This window comes from Sander lucioperca, chromosome 9 (assembly GCF_008315115.2).
Source record: "Sander lucioperca isolate FBNREF2018 chromosome 9, SLUC_FBN_1.2, whole genome shotgun sequence".
Classification (NCBI taxonomy): Eukaryota; Metazoa; Chordata; class Actinopteri; order Perciformes; family Percidae; genus Sander; species Sander lucioperca.
Genome location: NC_050181.1, coordinates 24,452,679 through 24,472,606, shown reverse-complemented (window position 1 = coordinate 24,472,606; position 19,928 = coordinate 24,452,679). Strand labels below are relative to the sequence as shown.

The 19,928-nt window shown below is 41.0% G+C and overlaps 5 protein-coding genes across 6 annotated transcripts; all 5 read right to left on the bottom strand.

Moving 5' to 3' along the window:
- Positions 1-1,776: 1,776 nt before the first annotated feature.
- On the bottom strand, positions 1,777-18,321 carry LOC116043974 (tripartite motif-containing protein 16-like). The gene is made up of 2 exons (XM_031291031.2): positions 16,421-18,321; positions 1,777-1,883 (listed from the first exon to the last, which is right to left on the bottom strand). The coding sequence occupies exon 1, from the start codon at positions 18,304-18,306 to the stop codon at positions 16,615-16,617; it is 1,692 nt and encodes a 563-aa protein (XP_031146891.1). The 5' UTR covers positions 18,307-18,321; the 3' UTR covers positions 1,777-1,883; positions 16,421-16,614.
- LOC116043972 (tripartite motif-containing protein 16-like) lies at positions 1,795-11,856 on the bottom strand. Of its 2 annotated transcripts, none has more exons than XM_031291028.2 (3): positions 9,152-11,856; positions 9,047-9,052; positions 1,795-1,883 (listed from the first exon to the last, which is right to left on the bottom strand). In XM_031291028.2, the coding sequence occupies exon 1, from the start codon at positions 11,032-11,034 to the stop codon at positions 9,328-9,330; it is 1,707 nt and encodes a 568-aa protein (XP_031146888.1). In that variant the 5' UTR covers positions 11,035-11,856; the 3' UTR covers positions 1,795-1,883; positions 9,047-9,052; positions 9,152-9,327. The 2 variants fall into 2 exon arrangements, with proteins under 2 accessions (XP_031146888.1, XP_031146889.1); XM_031291029.2 differs by lacking the exon at positions 9,047-9,052 and adding an exon at positions 4,550-4,552 and having other exon boundaries at positions 1,830-1,883; positions 9,149-11,856.
- On the bottom strand, positions 1,890-3,922 carry LOC116043977 (tripartite motif-containing protein 16-like). The gene has a single exon (XM_031291034.2). It carries the CDS (start codon positions 3,739-3,741, stop codon positions 2,062-2,064), a length of 1,680 nt encoding a protein of 559 aa, XP_031146894.1. The 5' UTR covers positions 3,742-3,922; the 3' UTR covers positions 1,890-2,061.
- Positions 5,594-7,796, bottom strand: LOC116043976 (tripartite motif-containing protein 16-like). Its single transcript, XM_031291033.2, has one exon. It carries the CDS (start codon positions 7,620-7,622, stop codon positions 5,937-5,939), a length of 1,686 nt encoding a protein of 561 aa, XP_031146893.1. The 5' UTR covers positions 7,623-7,796; the 3' UTR covers positions 5,594-5,936.
- On the bottom strand, positions 12,474-14,973 carry LOC118492922 (tripartite motif-containing protein 16-like). The gene has a single exon (XM_036004917.1). The coding sequence runs from the start codon at positions 14,561-14,563 to the stop codon at positions 12,857-12,859; it is 1,707 nt and encodes a 568-aa protein (XP_035860810.1). The 5' UTR covers positions 14,564-14,973; the 3' UTR covers positions 12,474-12,856.
- Positions 18,322-19,928: the final 1,607 nt, after the last annotated feature.

The following is a 19,928-nucleotide window of genomic DNA, read 5'->3' as shown; positions in this document are numbered from 1 at the left end:
GGAAAAATGTTGATATACTGAATGGAAAACCTACTTTTTCGGACTCCTCCTAGACCGCGAGTCCGATCTGCATGACATTTTGCATGCAATATCTGTGGACCATCATGATCAAAAGTTATCAAAAGAATGTTGATAAACCCAAAAATGCACACGTTATGGAGGAACAACTTCCTGTATGTTGCAATCAATACAGGAAGTGTATATGTTGGCAATAATTAGTCCGATTAACACAAAACTTTACGCTGAAGTCAAGTCTGAACTGGTACTTGTACTTTACTTGAGTATTGATATACTCTGCTACTTCTACTCCAGAACATTTTTGAGAAAAATATTGTTATTTTTGTTCCACTACATTTATGTGTTAGTTCTTTTTGGGATTAGAATTTGACATATATTTCAGAAAATGCCACACAGGGAATGTTTCTGCACTTTTAGTGGTTTGACAACATTTACCGTGATGTGTGACACAAAGTATGTTTATTATAAAAGGTTTCTATCGGCCTAAAAACATGTGGTTCACTACAACATGCAGACAAAGTGAGCTGAGGTGCTTCAACCTCCACTACATATCTGGTTAGCAGGATGAAGGCGCCCTCTGGTGTTGTGCATCAGTTTTCACATTTTGTGATGTTTCACTGCAGGAAGACATGTCCAAACTTCCAACAACATCAGTAAAGAGACATTTAAACAGATGTAATATCACACTATGTCAGTCTGTTTACAGGAGTCCCACCCTGTAATACTGATGTTGCATTCAGGGCACGTGGGAAACATGGGTGGGAAGACTTTCCACTTTACAAATATTATTCACATCACATGTAAAGAATCATCTAAACCAGGGGTCACCAACCTTTTAGAAACTGAGAGCTACTTCATGGGTACTGAGTCATACGAAGGGCTACCAGTTTGATATACTCTTCCGAAATAACAAATTTGCTCAGTTTGCCTTTAGTTATATATGATTATTAATGATTAATGATAGTCATCTATGTGAAGACACTGATCACGTTAATGATTTCTCATTATCAATAATTATCAACAATGACTTAACAAGGTGGGAAACAGATAATATCAATATTCAATTTTCATTTTTAGAACAGGCCTGAGGGCTCCTCATGTGGTCCTTGGGGGCTACCTGGGGCCCGCGGGCCCCGTGTTGGTGACCCCTGGTCTAAACAATATCTGGTTCATGTGTGTCAAGACACAACAAAACGTCTTCACACCCACACTTGTCCAACATAATTTTGACTATTTTAACTGTGAAAATATTGGTTTTAAAAGCACCTTGAGATAGAAAAAAAAAAAAACTCTAAACACTGTACTTTGTGGTGTTTCGAGGGGAAAACTACCTCAGTTCTACTCTCATATCAGTTTCACATTTTCTCCATCTTTGTATGATACTCTGGAATAAAGACAAGAAGAAAATACTTTGTTGATGTTTGTTTATTCATCATGTCAACCTTCAGTTTGTTCACACATCCCATCAGTAACATCTGTTCAATGTTAACAGATTAACTTCATCCACACAATCACCTTGTTTGATTCTCATCTCACTCATTGATTATTATCAGAATGAATACAGTTCTATAATACCATATAACAACAATAACATTTGGTCTGCCAAACTAAAAAATATGCAAATGTGATTACATATTTCTTTAAAATGTACACAAAGAGAATAAAATATCTATGATAAAGAAGGTCTGGTGCTTTCTCTCTTCAGACTCATGCAGTGGAAGAGAAACAACAACCTACAAATGCATCGATACAAATATTCATCAAACATTTAGAGCTCAGAGAAGTTAACATTTTTAGTTCAGATCAACTAACATCATCATGAGCATCAGTGATAGCCTCCATGGCTAAACAGACACAGGAAGGAGCTCAAACATTTACAACAACAACTAATGAGAAGATGTCAAAGTACATCCCATAATGTCTGATTGGCAGCTGATCTCTGTGCAGTAAAGAAATGCCACAACAATCAGCTCTCAGCAACAAACATGGAGACAAAATAGGTAAAAGAGTTAAAACAGAATCTTACCCTTTAATGACTTCTGTCTATTTGAGTTTACAGAACTCAGCCGTGTCTCCAAAAGAAGAAGAGTAAAGCAACAGTCCAGCGTAGAGCGGCTGAGTGAATGTGGTCTGGACTCTGTGGAGGAGAGTCATGGTGTCAGAGACGCTGTAGAAGGACAGAGTACCTGCACTGTGATCCAGGTACACTCCTACTCTGGAGGACACAGGACCTGGGACAAGAGTTTGGATGTGGTTGTACAAAAATTTATAACTGTTTTTGTCACATCTTAATGCCCAAGATTTGTCATTCCATCCAAATCTACATATAATTGGGCTACGTACTCTGCTGATATTTTTGTATGAGACTGCTACATAAATGACTTCACCTCTCCACTCCACCTCCCAGTAACAACGTCCAGTCAGACTCTCTCTACTCAGGACCTGAAACTCGTTAGTGAATCTGTCTGGGTGACTAGAATAAGACTGTGGATGGGACATTAATGTTCCTTTTCTGTTCCCCTCAGATAATAACAGCTGTGTGTGTGCTGTGTTTGGATCCAGTGTGATTTCACGTGAATATTTTAGGAAGTCAGCTCTGGTCTTGGGCTCTCGTTGTGACAGTAACACATCCACTTCAGTCACAGCCAGTGAGATGTTTGTCCATTTCTCACTCAGAAGCTCCTGTAGTTTATCTCTGGCTTCTGACACAGCCGCTGTCACGTCCTCAAAGTAGCTCAGAGGACGGATATTGATGCTGGGTGAGTCTGTAGATTCACTGAGTAGTGACAGTGAGGAGTAGTTGTGTAGAAACTGCTTGTGATCCTCTGTGACTGAGATCTTCTTCAGCTCAGCGTCTTTCCTCTTCAGCTCAGTGATCTCCTGCTCCAGCTTCTCCTGAAGCTCTTTGGCTCGCCTCACTTCAGTTTTCTGCTGGAATCTGACCTTCTGCTCCACATCAGAGCGTCTTTTCTCCATGAGACGGATCAGCTCAGTGAAGATCTTCTCACTGTCCTCCACTACTTTATCAGCAGAGCGATTGATAGCCTCCACCTCCTGTTTAAGCAGCTTCACATCTTTCTCTCTGTCCTGGATTCTCTGCTGGATGTTTTGTTGATTCCCCTCGAGCTCTTTCTGCCTCTTAGTAAATTCTGCTGCAGCTAAGACTGTGTCGTGGCCTTTATGTTCATCCATTAAGCAGAGAGAACAGATACACTGCTGATCAGTACGGCAGAAAATCTTCATCACCTCATCATGATGAGAGCAGATGTTCTCCTGGAGATTCTTGGACGGCTCCACCAGCTTGTGTTTCTCAAATATAGGTAATTCATAATGAGGCTGAAGGTGTTTCTTGCAGTAAGAGACCAGACACACCAGACAGGATTTAAGTGCTTTCAGTTTTCTCCCAGTGCAGACATCACAGGCCACATCTTCAGGTCCAGCATAGCAGTGATCAGCAGGAGAAGCTTGGAGTCCAGTCTTCTTCAGTTGCTCCACTAAATCTGATAACATAGTGTTTTTCAGCAGGACAGGCCTCGGTGTGAAAGTCTCTCTACACTGAGGACAGCTGTGGATTTTCTTCTCATCCTCTCCATCCCAGTGAGCTTTAATACAGTCCATACAGTAGCTGTGTCCACAAGAAGTAGTCACCGGATCCTTCAGTAGATCCAGACAGATTGAACAAGAGAAAGTTTCCCGGTCCAGCTGAACTCCTTGCTGCGCCATTTCTCCTCTCAGTGACAACGCCTGTCTGAGTCTCACTTCCTGGGAATTGAAAGTAGTTTGAGCTGTGATCTTAACAGCGTGTGTTCCTGCAGTGAATGGGGCCTCTAAGCTCCTGCACTTCACCACATGTTGGTTACTCCCATCTTACAACTGTAGATCTGAAGGGGAGGGAACAAGGAAATATGGACAGAGTGGAGCTCACTGTGCTTGAGAGCAGGAAGAGGAGGGAGGGGATATCAAGCTAGGATTCATTCCATGAAGATGAGCCGTGTGAAAGAGATACTGTGTTCGACACTTGTTTACATAGCTCATTTCTCATTTAAAAACTCTGCTCACTTTTAGCTTTTAGCATGTAAGCTCTTCTTAGAACCAGAGGGTTTGTAGACTGCTTTTCAGAATTATTTCTTCTGTTCTCCTAAAACACAGTTTGGTTAACATTTTTAATGATTACCGTATTTAACATGTTGGATGCATTCAAACTAATGAATGTAGTCAGTTACTTGTCGCAACTCTGAATCTCACAGGACATGAATGCACCACATCATTTCCCTCTGCTGTTAAGTTGGAGACATGGAACATTTACAGCGTTATATCCTTTCAGTATGGTCACAGAGAACCAACCTTAGCAGTGCTGTTCTCTTCAGTTTATATGAGTGAAGTTTTGAAGGTATACTGGTAAAGGCATCAACGTTAAAAGAAACACACTGTAGTGAACCTGAACTTTAGCAACTGGAGGCAGAAGCTAAAATAAGTGAAGAATAAACAAGCAGCCTACACTATCTGTCAAATGTCAAACACTGGAGATTACTGTCTTTATAATAAGGGCAGAGTACAGACTAAACTAAAACTGTAGACAGTCGTGGTGCTTTAACCTCCACTACATCCTGGTGTTGTGCATCAGTTTTCACATTTTTAACCTGCTGTGATGTTCACTGCAGGAAGACATGTCCAAAAAACATAAAAAAAATCAGTAAAGAGACATTTAAATAGATGTAATATCACACCGTGTCAGCTTTTTCATATGAGTCACACTCTGTAACACTGATGCTGCATTCAGGTCACATGGGAAACATAGAAGAGAAGAGTTTCAGCTCTTAGGTTGTAAATAGTATTTGGGAATGTGAGATTGGAAGCTATTTAACCTGTTGACTTCGGGTCACATTGGCCCGTTTTAAATTTTTGTTTTATATCAGAAAATATTGGACGTAGAAATAAGCGCTGAAAATGTGTAGAAGAAAAATTAAAAAAAAATGTAAAACGTTGGAAAAAGCAAAAACAAATTGTGAAAAAAAGGCGTCACAAATGTCAGAAAAAAAAAAGTGTTTTTTTCAAGGTTGAAGGGAAGACAACACAAGGGTTAAACAGATGTAATATCACACTGTGTCAGATTGTTTACCCTGTAATACTGATGTTGCATTCAGGCCACGTGGGAAACATGGGTGGGAAGAGTTTCCACTTTACAAATATTATACACATCACATGTAAAGAATCATCTAAACAATATCTGTTTTATGTGTGTCAAGACACAACAAAACGTCTTCACACCCACATTTTAACAGTTTTTTAACCTTTAAATCCTCTTCATTGACTCAGTGCACAAAGAAAATATTGGTTTTAAAAAGCACCCTGAGATAAACTCTAAACATGAACACTGTCCTTTGTGAGGAGGAAAACTACCTCAGTTCTACTCTCATATCAGTTTCACATTTTCTCCATCTTTGTATGATACTCTGGAATAAAGACAAGAAGAAAATACTTTGTTCATGTTAGTTTATTCATCATGTCAACCTTCACAAATCACTTTGTTTGATTCTCAGCTTTGTAAAAGACAATAATGAATCATCTCCTTACTGAATATAAGTGCTTTCTCTCTTAACACCCATACAGTGGAAGAGAAACAACAACCTACAAATGCATTAGTACAAATATTCCTCAAACATTTAGAGCACAGAGAAGTTAACATTTTTAGTTCAGATCAACTAACATCATCATGAGCATCAGTGATAGCCTCCATGGCTAAACAGACACAGGACGGAGCACCACCTAAAGAAACTCAAACATTTATACAACAACTAATATGAAGATGTCAAAGTACATCCCATAATGTTTGATTGACAGCTGATCTCTATGCAGTGAAGACATACCACCACAATCATCTCTCAGCAACAAACATGGAGACAAAATAAGTTTAGGAGTTAAAGCAAAGAATTTAAGAGTTTAATCTCAACACTGGTTCCATACCAGAAAGTACCAAGTCCAGCATAGAGAGGCTGAGTGAATGTGGTCTGGACTCTGTGGAGGAGAGTCATCCTGTCAGTGAAGAAGCTGTAGAAGGACAGAATACCTGCACTGTGATCCAGGTACACTCCTGCTTTCCAGGGATATAAACCTGAGATGGAATATTCAACGTTGTTGTGCCAAAACCTAATCCAGTTACAGTCACATTTTATCGCCCATGATTTGTCATTCCGTCCAAATCCACATTCATCCGAGCTCCCTGTTCTGCTGATATCCTTATATGCAACTGCTACATCAATTCCTTTCCCATCCCACTCAACCTCCCAGTAACAACGTCCAGGCAGACTCTCTCTACTCAGGACCTGTTTAGACCTAGTGAATCTGTCTGGGTGACTAGGATAACGCTGTAGTTGTTTTACTGATGTAGCTTTCGTGTTCCCCTCAGATAATAACAGCTCTTGGTGTGCTGTGTTTGGATCCAGTATGATTTCACACAAATATTTTAAGAAGTCATCTCTGGTCTTGGGCTCTGGTTGTGACAGTAAAACATCCACTTCAGTCACAGTCAGTGAGATGTTTGTCCATATCTCACTCAGAGTCTCCTGTATTGTATCTCTGGCTTTTGACACAGCCGCTGTCACGTCCTCAAAGTAGCTCAGAGGACGGATATTGATGCTGGGTGAGTCTGTAGATTCACTGAGTGGTGACAGTGAGGAGTAGTTGTGTAGAAACTGGTTGTGATCCTCTGTGTCTGAGATCTTCTTCATCTCAGCGTCTTTCCTCTTCAGCTCAGTGATCTCCTGCTCCAGCTTCTCCTGAAGCTCTTTGACTCGACTCACTTCAGTTTTCTGCTGCGATCTGACCTTCTGCTCCACATAAAACCGTCTTTTCTCCATGAGACGGATCAGCTCAGTGAAGATCTTCTCACTGTCCTCCACTGCTTTATCAGCAGAGCGATTGATAGCCTCCACCTCCTGTTTAAGCAGCTTCACATCTTTCTCTCTGTCCTGGATTCTCTGCTGGATGTTTTGTTGATTCTCCTCGAGCTCTTTCTGCCTCTCAGTCCTTTCTGCTGCAGCTGAGACTGTGTCGTGGCCTTTATGTTCATCCATTAAGCAGAGATAACAGATACACTGCTGATCAGTACTGCAGAAAATCTTCATTACCTCATTATGATGAGAGCAGATGTTCTCGTGGAGATTCTTGGAGGGCTCCACCAGCTTGTGTTTCTCAAATATAGGTAATTCATAATGAGGCTGAAGGTGTTGATCACAGTAAGAGACCAGACACACCAGACAGGACTTGAGTGCTTTCAGTTTTCTCCCAGTGCAGACATCACAGGCCACATCTTCAGGTCCAGCATAGCAGTGATCAGCAGGAGCAGCTTGGAGTCCAGTCTTCTTTAGCTCCTCCACTAAATCTGCTAACATGGTGTTTTTCAGCAGGACAGGCCTCGGTGTGAAAGTCTCTCTGCACTGAGGACAGCTGTAGATTTTCTTTTCATCCTCTCCATCCCAGTGGGTTTTAATACAGTCCATACAGTAGCTGTGTCCACAGGGAATAGTCACCGGATCCTTCAGTAGATCCAGACAGATCGAACAAGAGAAAGTTTCCTGGTCCAGTTGAATTCCTTTCTGCGCCATTTCTCCTCTCAGTGACAACGCCTGTCTAAGTTTCACTTCCTGGGAATTGAAAGTAGTTTGAGCTGTGATCTAAAGAGTGTGTGTTTCTGCAGTGAATGGGGCCTGTCAGCTCCTGCACTTCACCACATGTTGGTTACTCCTATCTTACAACTGTAGATCTGAAGGGGAGGGAACAACAACATGTATGGACAGAGTGGAACTTGCTGTGTGCAGCTTTTCGGAGGTAATCTCTTCTTAGAATCAGAGGGTTCAGAGACGCCTGCATAGGTTTCAGAATTTTCTTTTCTGTTCTCCTAAAAACACAATTTGATAAACAGTTTTAATGATTACTGTACTTCACTGTTGGATGCAAACAAACTAGTAAACGTAGTCGGTTATTCGTTGCAACTGGGAATCCCACAGGACATGAATGCACCAGAACATTACTCACTCTGCTATTACGTTGAAAACTGTAATGACTAGATGAATCTGGAGCAATTACATTTTAATACATACCCTTTTGAGTTTTGTCACAGTGAACCACATTTAGCAGTTATGTTCTCATCACGACAGTGACGTTTTATGAATTAGTGTTTATTCACACAAAAGCATTAGCATAAAAACAAACACACTGTAGTGATCCTGAACTTTAGTAACTGAGGCAGAAGCTACAATCAGTAAAGAATAAACCACAACAGTATTGTAAAATGTCAAACACTGGAGATGACTGTATTTATTATAAGGGCAGAGTATAGTCTAAACTAAGATGTGCTTCAACCTCCACTACATATCTGGTTAGCAGGATGAAGGCGCCCTCTGGTGTTGAGCATCAGTTTTCCCATTTTTAACCTGCTGTGATGTTCACTGCAGGAAGACATGTCCAAAAACTTCAAATAACATTCAAATGGACATTTAAACAGATGTAATATCACACTGTGTCAGTCTGTTTACGGGAGTCCCACCCTATAATACTGATGTTGCATTCAGGGCATGTGGGAAACATGGGTGGGAAGAGTTTTCACTTTACAAATATTACTCACATCACATGTAAAGAATCATCTAAACAATATCTGGTTCATGTGTGTCAAGACACAACAAAACGTCTTCACACCCACACTTGTCCAAAATAATTTAGCCGATTTTAACAGGTTTTTTAACCTTTAAATCGTCTTCATTGACTCAGTGCACAAAGAAAATATTGGTTTTAAAAAGCACCCTGAGATAAACTCTAAACATGAACACTGTCCTTTGTGAGGAGGAAAACTACCTCAGTTCTACTCTCATATCAGTTTCACATTTTCTCCATCTTTGTATGATACTCTGGAATAAAGACAAGAAGAAAATACTTTGTTCATGTTAGTTTATTCATCATGTAAACCTTCAGTTTGTTCACACATCCCATCAGTAACGTCTGTTCAGTGTTAACAGATTAACTTCATCCACACAATCACCTTGTTTGAATCTCATCTCACTCATTGATTATTATCAGAATGAATACAGTTCTATAAAACCATATAACAACAATAACATTTGGTCTGCCAAAGCACCACCTAAAGAAACTCAAACATTTATACAACAACTAATATGAAGATGTCAAAGTACATCCCATAATGTTTGATTGGCAGCTGATCTCTGTGCAGTAAAGAAATTCCACCACAATCATCTCTCAGCAACAAAATACGTTTAAGAGTTAAAACACAGAATTTAACCCTTAAATTACTTCTTTCTATTTGAGTTTACAGAACTCAGCAGCGTCTTTAGTAGTGGTAAAAAAACTAAGTCCAGCGTAGAGAGGCTGAGTGAATGTGGTCTGGACTCTGTGGAGGAGAGTCATGGTGTCAGAGACGCTGTAGAAGGACAGAATACCTGCACTGTGATCCAGGTACACTCCTACTCTGGAGGACACAGGACCTGGGACAAGAGTTCGGACATTCTTGTACAGAAGTTTAAAACTATTATTGTCACATCTTATCGCCCAAGATTTGTCATTGAGTCCAAATCTACATGCATTCGAGCTGCCTGCTCTGGTGACATTCTTGTATGCCACTGCTACATAAATTACTTCACCTCTCCACTCCACCTCCCAGTAACAACGTCCAGTCAGACTCTCTCTACTCAGGACCTGAAACTCTTTAGTGAATCTGTCTGGGTGACTAGAAAAAGACTGTGGATGTGAAATTAATGTTCCTTTTCTGTTCCCCTCAGATAATAACAGCTGTGTGTGTGCTGTGTTTGGATCCAGTGTTATTTCACGTGAATATTTAAGGAAGTCAGCTCTGGTCTTGGGCTCTGGTTGTGGATTTGACAATAAAACATCCGCTTCAGTCACAGTCAGTGAAATGTTTGTCAATTTCTCATTTAGAAAGTCCTGTAGTTTATCTCTGACCTCTGACACGGCGGCTGTCACATCCTCAAAGTAGCGCAGAGGACGGATATTGATGCTGGGTGAGTCTGTAGATTCACTGAGTGGTGACAGTGAGGAGTAGTTGTGTAGAAACTGGTTGTGATCCTCTGTGTCTGAGATCTTCTTCATCTCAGCGTCTTTCCTCTTCAGCTCAGTGATCTCCTGCTCCAGCTTCTCCTGAAGCTCTTTGACTCGACTCACTTCAGTTTCCTGCTGGAATCTGACCTGCTGTTTCACATCAGAGCGTCTTTTTTCCATGACACAAATCAGCTCAGTGAAGATCTTCTCACTGTCCTCCACTACTTTATCAGCAGAGTGATTGATAGCCTCCACCTCTTGTTTAAGCAGCTTCACATCTTTCTCTCTGTCCTGGATTCTCTGCTGGATGTTTTGTCGACTCCCCTGGAGCTCTTTCTGCCTCTCAGTCCTTTCTGCTGCAGCTGAGACTGTGTCGTGGCCTTTATGTTCATCTACAGAGCAGAGGTAACAGATAAGCTGCTGATCAGTACAACAGAATATCTTCATCACCTCATCATGATGAGAGCAGATGTTCTCCTGGAGATTCTTGGACGGCTCCACCAGCTTGTGTTTCTCAAATATAGGTAATTCATAATGAGGCTGAAGGTGTTTCTCGCAGTAAGAGACCAGACACACCAGACAGGACTTTAGGGCTTTCAGTTTTCTCCCAGTGCAGACATCACAGGCCACATCTTCAGGTCCAGCATAGCAGTGATCAGCAGGAGAGGCTTCATGCCTCAGACTGAGGAGTCCAGCCTTTTTTAGTTGCTCCACTAAATCTGCTAACATGGTGTTTTTCAGCAGGAAAGGCCTCGGTATGAAAGTTTCCCTGCACTGGGGACAGCTGTAGATTTTCTTCTCATCCCAGAACTCTTTAATACAGTCCATACAGTAGCTGTGTCCACAGGGAATACTCACCGGATCCTTCAGTAGATCCAGACAGATTGAACAAGAGAAAGTTTCCCGGTCCAGTTGAACTCCTTTCTGCGCCATTTCTCCTCTCAGTGACATCGCCTGTCTGAGTTTCACTTCCTGAGAATTAAAAGTAGTTTGAGCTGTGATCTAAACAGCATGTGTTTCTGCATTGAATAGGGCCTGTCAGCTCCTGCACTTCACCACATGTTGGTTACTCCCATCTTACAACTGTAGATCTGAAGGGGAGGGAACAACAACATGTATGGACAGAGTGGAACTTGCTGTGTTTGAGAGGAGGAAGAGGAGGGAGGGGTTACCAAGCTATGATTTCTTCCAGGAAGAGGAGCGGTTTGAGAGAGATACTGTGTGTTCAATACTTGTATACAATAGAGCTCATTTATAATTTAAAAACTCTTCTCACTTCAGCTTTTCGGAGGTAATCTCTTCTTAGAATCAGAGGGTTCAGAGACGCCTGCATAGGTTTCAGAATTTTCTTTTCTGTTCTCCTAAAAACACAATTTGATAAACAGTTTTAATGATTACTGTACTTCACTGTTGGATGCAAACAAACTAGTAAACGTAGTCGGTTATTCGTTGCAACTGGGAATCCCACAGGACATGAATGCACCAGAACATTACTCACTCTGCTATTACGTTGAAAACTGTAATGACTAGATGAATCTGGAGCAATTACATTTTAATACATACCCTTTTGAGTTTTGTCACAGTGAACCACATTTAGCAGTTACGTTCTCATCACGACAGTGACGTTTTATGAATTAGTGTTTATTCACACAAAAGCATTAGCATAAAAACAAACACACTGTAGTGATCCTGAACTTTAGTAACTGAGGCAGAAGCTACAATCAGTAAAGAATAAACCACAACAGTATTGTAAAATGTCAAACACTGGAGATGACTGTATTTATTATAAGGGCAGAGTATAGTCTAAACTAAGATGTGCTTCAACCTCCACTACATATCTGGTTAGCAGGATGAAGGCGCCCTCTGGTGTTGAGCATCAGTTTTCCCATTTTTAACCTGCTGTGATGTTCACTGCAGGAAGACATGTCCAAAAACTTCAAATAACATTCAAATGGACATTTAAACAGATGTAATATCACACTGTGTCAGTCTGTTTACGGGAGTCCCACCCTATAATACTGATGTTGCATTCAGGGCATGTGGGAAACATGGGTGGGAAGAGTTTTCACTTTACAAATATTACTCACATCACATGTAAAGAATCATCTAAACAATATCTGGTTCATGTGTGTCAAGACACAACAAAACGTCTTCACACCCACACTTGTCCAAAATAATTTAGCCGATTTTAACAGGTTTTTTAACCTTTAAATCCTCTTCATTGACTCAGTGCACAAAGAAAATATTGGTTTTAAAAAGCACCCTGAGATAAACTCTAAACATGAACACTGTCCTTTGTGAGGAGGAAAACTACCTCAGTTCTACTCTCATATCAGTTTCACATTTTCTCCATCTTTGTATGATACTCTGGAATAAAGACAAGAAGAAAATACTTTGTTCATGTTAGTTTATTCATCATGTAAACCTTCAGTTTGTTCACACATCCCATCAGTAACGTCTGTTCAGTGTTAACAGATTAACTTCATCCACACAATCACCTTGTTTGAATCTCATCTCACTCATTGATTATTATCAGAATGAATACAGTTCTATAAAACCATATAACAACAATAACATTTGGTCTGCCAAAGCACCACCTAAAGAAACTCAAACATTTATACAACAACTAATATGAAGATGTCAAAGTACATCCCATAATGTTTGATTGGCAGCTGATCTCTGTGCAGTAAAGAAATTCCACCACAATCATCTCTCAGCAACAAAATACGTTTAAGAGTTAAAACACAGAATTTAACCCTTAAATTACTTCTTTCTATTTGAGTTTACAGAACTCAGCAGCGTCTTTAGTAGTGGTAAAAAAACTAAGTCCAGCGTAGAGAGGCTGAGTGAATGTGGTCTGGACTCTGTGGAGGAGAGTCATGGTGTCAGAGACGCTGTAGAAGGACAGAATACCTGCACTGTGATCCAGGTACACTCCTACTCTGGAGGACACAGGACCTGGGACAAGAGTTCGGACATTCTTGTACAGAAGTTTAAAACTATTATTGTCACATCTTATCGCCCAAGATTTGTCATTGAGTCCAAATCTACATGCATTCGAGCTGCCTGCTCTGGTGACATTCTTGTATGCCACTGCTACATAAATTACTTCACCTCTCCACTCCACCTCCCAGTAACAACGTCCAGTCAGACTCTCTCTACTCAGGACCTGAAACTCTTTAGTGAATCTGTCTGGGTGACTAGAAAAAGACTGTGGATGTGAAATTAATGTTCCTTTTCTGTTCCCCTCAGATAATAACAGCTGTGTGTGTGCTGTGTTTGGATCCAGTGTTATTTCACGTGAATATTTAAGGAAGTCAGCTCTGGTCTTGGGCTCTGGTTGTGGATTTGACAATAAAACATCCGCTTCAGTCACAGTCAGTGAAATGTTTGTCAATTTCTCATTTAGAAAGTCCTGTAGTTTATCTCTGACCTCTGACACGGCGGCTGTCACATCCTCAAAGTAGCGCAGAGGACGGATATTGATGCTGGGTGAGTCTGTAGATTCACTGAGTGGTGACAGTGAGGAGTAGTTGTGTAGAAACTGGTTGTGATCCTCTGTGTCTGAGATCTTCTTCATCTCAGCGTCTTTCCTCTTCAGCTCAGTGATCTCCTGCTCCAGCTTCTCCTGAAGCTCTTTGACTCGACTCACTTCAGTTTCCTGCTGGAATCTGACCTGCTGTTTCACATCAGAGCGTCTTTTTTCCATGACACAAATCAGCTCAGTGAAGATCTTCTCACTGTCCTCCACTACTTTATCAGCAGAGTGATTGATAGCCTCCACCTCTTGTTTAAGCAGCTTCACATCTTTCTCTCTGTCCTGGATTCTCTGCTGGATGTTTTGTCGACTCCCCTGGAGCTCTTTCTGCCTCTCAGTCCTTTCTGCTGCAGCTGAGACTGTGTCGTGGCCTTTATGTTCATCTACAGAGCAGAGGTAACAGATAAGCTGCTGATCAGTACAACAGAATATCTTCATCACCTCATCATGATGAGAGCAGATGTTCTCCTGGAGATTCTTGGACGGCTCCACCAGCTTGTGTTTCTCAAATATAGGTAATTCATAATGAGGCTGAAGGTGTTTCTCGCAGTAAGAGACCAGACACACCAGACAGGACTTTAGGGCTTTCAGTTTTCTCCCAGTGCAGACATCACAGGCCACATCTTCAGGTCCAGCATAGCAGTGATCAGCAGGAGAGGCTTCATGCCTCAGACTGAGGAGTCCAGCCTTTTTTAGTTGCTCCACTAAATCTGCTAACATGGTGTTTTTCAGCAGGAAAGGCCTCGGTATGAAAGTTTCCCTGCACTGGGGACAGCTGTAGATTTTCTTCTCATCCCAGAACTCTTTAATACAGTCCATACAGTAGCTGTGTCCACAGGGAATACTCACCGGATCCTTCAGTAGATCCAGACAGATTGAACAAGAGAAAGTTTCCCGGTCCAGTTGAACTCCTTTCTGCGCCATTTCTCCTCTCAGTGACATCGCCTGTCTGAGTTTCACTTCCTGAGAATTAAAAGTAGTTTGAGCTGTGATCTAAACAGCATGTGTTTCTGCATTGAATAGGGCCTGTCAGCTCCTGCACTTCACCACATGTTGGTTACTCCCATCTTACAACTGTAGATCTGAAGGGGAGGGAACAACAACATGTATGGACAGAGTGGAACTTGCTGTGTTTGAGAGGAGGAAGAGGAGGGAGGGGTTACCAAGCTATGATTTCTTCCAGGAAGAGGAGCGGTTTGAGAGAGATACTGTGTGTTCAATACTTGTATACAATAGAGCTCATTTATAATTTAAAAACTCTTCTCACTTCAGCTTTTCGGAGGTAATCTCTTCTTAGAATCAGAGGGTTCAGAGACGCCTGCATAGGTTTCAGAATTTTCTTTTCTGTTCTCCTAAAAACACAATTTGATAAACAGTTTAAATGATTACTGTACTTCACTGTTGGATGCAAACAAACTAGTAAACGTAGTCGGTTATTCGTTGCAACTGGGAATCCCACAGGACATGAATGCACCAGAACATTACTCACTCTGCTATTACGTTGAAAACTGTAATGACTAGATGAATCTGGAGCAATTACATTTTAATACATACCCTTTTGAGTTTTGTCACAGTGAACCACATTTAGCAGTTACGTTCTCATCACGACAGTGACGTTTTATGAATTAGTGTTTATTCACACAAAAGCATTAGCATAAAAACAAACACACTGTAGTGATCCTGAACTTTAGTAACTGAGGCAGAAGCTACAATCAGTAAAGAATAAACCACAACAGTATTGTAAAATGTCAAACACTGGAGATGACTGTATTTATTATAAGGGCAGAGTATAGTCTAAACTAATATGCTTCAACCTCCACTACATATCTGGTTAGCAGGATGAAGGCGCCCTCTGGTGTTGAGCATCAGTTTTCACATTTTTAACCTGCTGTGATGTTCACTGCAGGAAGACACATCCAAAAACTTCAAATAACATTCAAATGGACATTTAAACAGATGTAATATCACACTGTGTCAGTCTGTTTACGGGAGTCCCACCCTATAATACTGATGTTGCATTCAGGGCACGTGGGAAACATGGGTGGGAAGACTTTCCACTTTACAAATATTATTCACATCACATGTAAAGAATCATCTAAACAATATCTGGTTCATGTGTGTCAAGACACAACAAAACGTCTTCACACCCACACTTGTCCAAAATAATTTAGCCGATTTTAACAGGTTTTTTAACCTTTAAATCCTCTTCATTGACTCAGTGCACAAAGAAAATATTGGTTTTAAAAAGCACCCTGAGATAAACTCTAAACATGAACACTGTCCTTTGTGAGGAGGAAAACTACCTCAGTTCTACTCTCATATCAGTTTCACATTTTCTCCATCTTTGTATGATACTCTGGAATAAAGACAAGAAGAAAATACTTTGTTCATGTTAGTTTATTCATCATGTCAACCTTCAGTTTGTTCACACATCCCATCAGTAACGTCTGTTCAGTGTTAACAGATTAACTTCATCCACACAATCACCTTGTTTGAATCTCATCTCACTCATTGATTATTATCAGAATGAATACAGTTCTATAAAAATAAATGCAAATGTGATTACAGATTTCTTTAAAATGTACACAAAGAGAATAAAATATCTATGATAAAGAAGGTCTGGTGCTTTCTCTCTTTAGACTCATGCAGTGGAAGAGAAACAACAACCTACAAATGCATCGATACAAACATTCATCAAACATTTAGAGCACAGAGAAGTTAACATTTTTAGTTCAGATCAACTAACATCATCATGAGCATCAGTGATAGCCTCCATGGCTAAACAGACACAGGACGTACCGCCACCTAAAGAAACTCAAACATTTATACAACAACTAATGAGAAGATGTCAAAGTACATCCCATAATGTCCGATTGGCAGCTGATCTCTGTGCAGTAAAGAAATGCCACCACAATCAGCTCTCAGCAACAAACATGGAGACAAAATAAGTTTCAGAGTTAAAACACAGAAATTAACCTTTGAATGACTTCTGTCTATTTGAGTTTACAGAACTCAGCTGTGTCTCCAAAACGATAATAAAGCTGTAGTCCAACATGGAGCGGCTGAGTGAACGTGGTCTGGACTCTGTGGAGGAGAGTCATGACGTCAGAGACGCTGTAGAAGGACAGAGTACCTGCACTGTGATCCAGGTACACTCCTACTCTGGAGGACACAGGACCTGGGACGGGAGTGTAAACTTTGTTGTACCAAAAGTGGTAACGCTTTCTGTCACATTTTAAAACCCAGGATATTTTATTTTGTCCAAATTCATTCAAGCTCCCCACTCCACAGATATCCTTGTATGCGACCGCTACATGAACTCCATTCCCTCTCCACTCCACCTCCCAGTAACAAGGTCCAGTCAGATGCTCTCTACTCAGGACCTGAAATTGTACAGAGAATCTGTCTGCGTGACTAGGATAAGACTGTTGGTCTCTCGTTAATGTTGCTTTCTTGTTCCCCTCAGATAATAACAGCTGTGTGTGAGCTGTGTTTGGATCCAGTGTAATTTCACGTGTATATTTTAAGAAGCCAGCTCTGGTCTTGGGCTCTCGTTGTGGATTTGACAATAAAACATCCACTTCAATCACAGTCAGTGAGGTGTTTGCCCATGTCTCTCTTAGAACCTCATGTAGTTTATCTCTGGCTTCTGACACAGCCGCTGTCACATCCTCAAAGTAGCGCAGAGGACGGATATTGATGCTGGGTGAGTCTGTAGATTCACTGAGTGGTGACAGTGAGGAGTAGTTGTTTAGAAACTGGGTGTGAACCTCTGTGTCTGAGATCTTCTTCATCTCAGCGTCTTTCCTCTTCAGCTCAGTGATCTCCTGCTCCAGCTTCTCCTGAAGCTCTTTGACTCGACTCACTTCAGTTTTCTGCTGCGATCTGACCTGCTGTTTCACATCAGCGCTTATTTTCTCCATGAGACGGATCAGCTCAGTGAAGATCTTCCCACTATCTTCCACTGCTTTATCAGCAGAGCGATTGATAGCCTCCACCTCCTGTTGAAGCAGCTTCACATCTTTCTCTCTGTCCTGGATTCTCTGCTGGATGTTTTGTTGACTCCCCTCAAGCTCTTTCTGCCTCTCAGTCCTTTCTGCTGCAGCTGAGACTGTGTCGTGGCCTTTATGTTCATCCATTAAGCAGAGATAACAGATACACTGCTGATCAGTACGGCAGAAAATCTTCATTACCTCATCATGACGAGAGCAGATGTTCTCCTGGAGATTCTTGGAGGGCTCCACCAGCTTGTGTTTTTCAAATGCAGAGGAGTTATAATGAGGCTGAAGGTGTTGATCACAGTAAGAGACCAGACACACCAGACAGGACTTGAGTGCTTTCAGTTTTCTCCCAGTGCAGACATCACAGGCCACATCTTCAGGTCCAGCATAGCAGTGATCAGCAGGAGCAGCTTGGAGTCCATTCTTCTTTAGTTGCTCCACTAAATCTGTTAACACTGTGTTTTTCAGTAGGACAGGCCTCGGTGGGAAAGTCTCCCTGCACTGAGGACAGCTGTAGATTTTCTTCTCATCCTCTCCATCCCAGTGAGCTTTAATACAGTCCATGCAGTAGCTGTGTCCACAGGGAGTAGTCACCGGATCCTTCAGCAGATCCAGACAGAACGAACAAGAGAAGGCTTCCCAATCCAGCTTGATTCGTTTCTGCGCCATTTCACCTCCTGGCATGACTGTGTGAGAGTTTCTCTGAACAAAAATGTAAGTCTGTTGTTCGTTCACACTTGCAGATCAGCGAGTTGGAGGGAACAAGGCAACCTGTGCTCAAAGTGGAGCTGCCTGTGTTTGAGAGCAGGAAGAAGAGGGAGGAGTTGCCAAGCTTTCATGCTTTCAAGCAGGAGGGGGTTGCTCTTAAAGGGGCAGTGCAAGTTCCACTGTGTTTTTCAACTAAAGTAAAGATTAGAACAAAGATAAAATAATTCATTTGCATGTGGAGTCATGTCGATCAATTTTAGGTCACAACACTGCAAACATAAGCAACCCCATTATCAGGACAGTTTTTATATTCTCTCTGGAAGGACAGCTTCTTCACATCAAGACAAACACTGTGTCTGTTTGATACCAGCAGGGTAACTTATTTTATTGAAACAGAACTTTTAACTGTTCTGACAAAGTGCTTTACAGATGAAAGAAATAAGGAGTAAATAAAAGATACGGGGTATTAATTCTGCAGACATTTGGCCCCTGTGACTGATAAATAGACTATAATAAACTATAATACTGTTGCATCAATGTGCAAGCAGCATACATTCAATCAGTGTTGGGCAAGTTACTTCCAAAATGTAATACATTATAGATTACTAGTTACTGTCATTTGAGAGTAATTAGTTATATTACAATATTACTGTCTCTGAATTGTAATGCGTTACACTACTTTTGCATTACTTTTGAGTTACTTTCACCAAAATAACAGGGGAAGTTTGATTTGGCAGCTAGCTTGTGAATTTCACCACCGGATCAATAAAGTCTCGTCTTTATCCACTTTAATACATCATAGATTATTCATATTTTGTATAATTAATATAAATATGCAAAGTAACTAAAGCTATACAAAATAGATAAGTAAAACGTATAATAGGCAAGTAGGAGAAAATGAAAATACTCAATTAAAAGTACGGCATTGTTGTAAAATGTTTGTTTATAGCACTTCATTAAGAAATTCATGTTGTTTAGGTTAAAACACTCTAAAGGAAATGTTCAATTATAGTGTGATTAAAACTCACTATTAACATTATTTACAGTACTTGATTTACAGCTGATTTGTGAAAAGGTAGCCTACACAACCTTATTTAACAGTAATTTAGTTTTACTGCGAACCGTCACAGGAAGTGCTTTTATTTTGAAGTAGGCTACACGGAAGTTGTCTGTTTTGTAACGCGTTACTCCCAACACAGCATTCAATGCAGTCATCAAACCTGATTTTGAGCTTATTATGTCAGTGTTGAAAAAAGTAATTTAACTGACCCTTTTTTCTGGGCTTTGTTAGTAGGTGCTCGTTGCAGTAGGCAGAAACAGGTCTGAGTGTTTGGGGGATACTTGTTGCATTGTTCAGGGACAGATGAGAAGGTTTCTAAATGTTCTGTCTGAAAGGGTCTGAGACAAATCACCTCCTGCAAACTTAACGTCTTGTGTATGGCCAACACCCTGAATCGTTTCAAAAGACAATAGGACAGTCCTGACACCGACGACTCTCTCCATCCCAGAGAGGGACGTTAACAGGCTGTTCAAGACTAGACAGTCTCACCCTCCACCTGAATCACTGTGCTGATCAACCATTTCCAGGGTTCACGCGT

Excerpts from the sequence above, each read along its gene's own strand:
- LOC116043977 (XM_031291034.2), bottom strand. The coding sequence starts at position 3,741 with ATGGCGCAGCAAGGAGTTCAGCTGGACCGGGAAACTTTCTCTTGTTCA.
- LOC116043972 (XM_031291028.2), bottom strand. The coding sequence starts at position 11,034 with ATGTCACTGAGAGGAGAAATGGCGCAGAAAGGAGTTCAACTGGACCGG.
- LOC118492922 (XM_036004917.1), bottom strand. The coding sequence starts at position 14,563 with ATGTCACTGAGAGGAGAAATGGCGCAGAAAGGAGTTCAACTGGACCGG.
- LOC116043974 (XM_031291031.2), bottom strand. The coding sequence starts at position 18,306 with ATGCCAGGAGGTGAAATGGCGCAGAAACGAATCAAGCTGGATTGGGAA.
- LOC116043976 (XM_031291033.2), bottom strand. The coding sequence starts at position 7,622 with ATGGCGCAGAAAGGAATTCAACTGGACCAGGAAACTTTCTCTTGTTCG.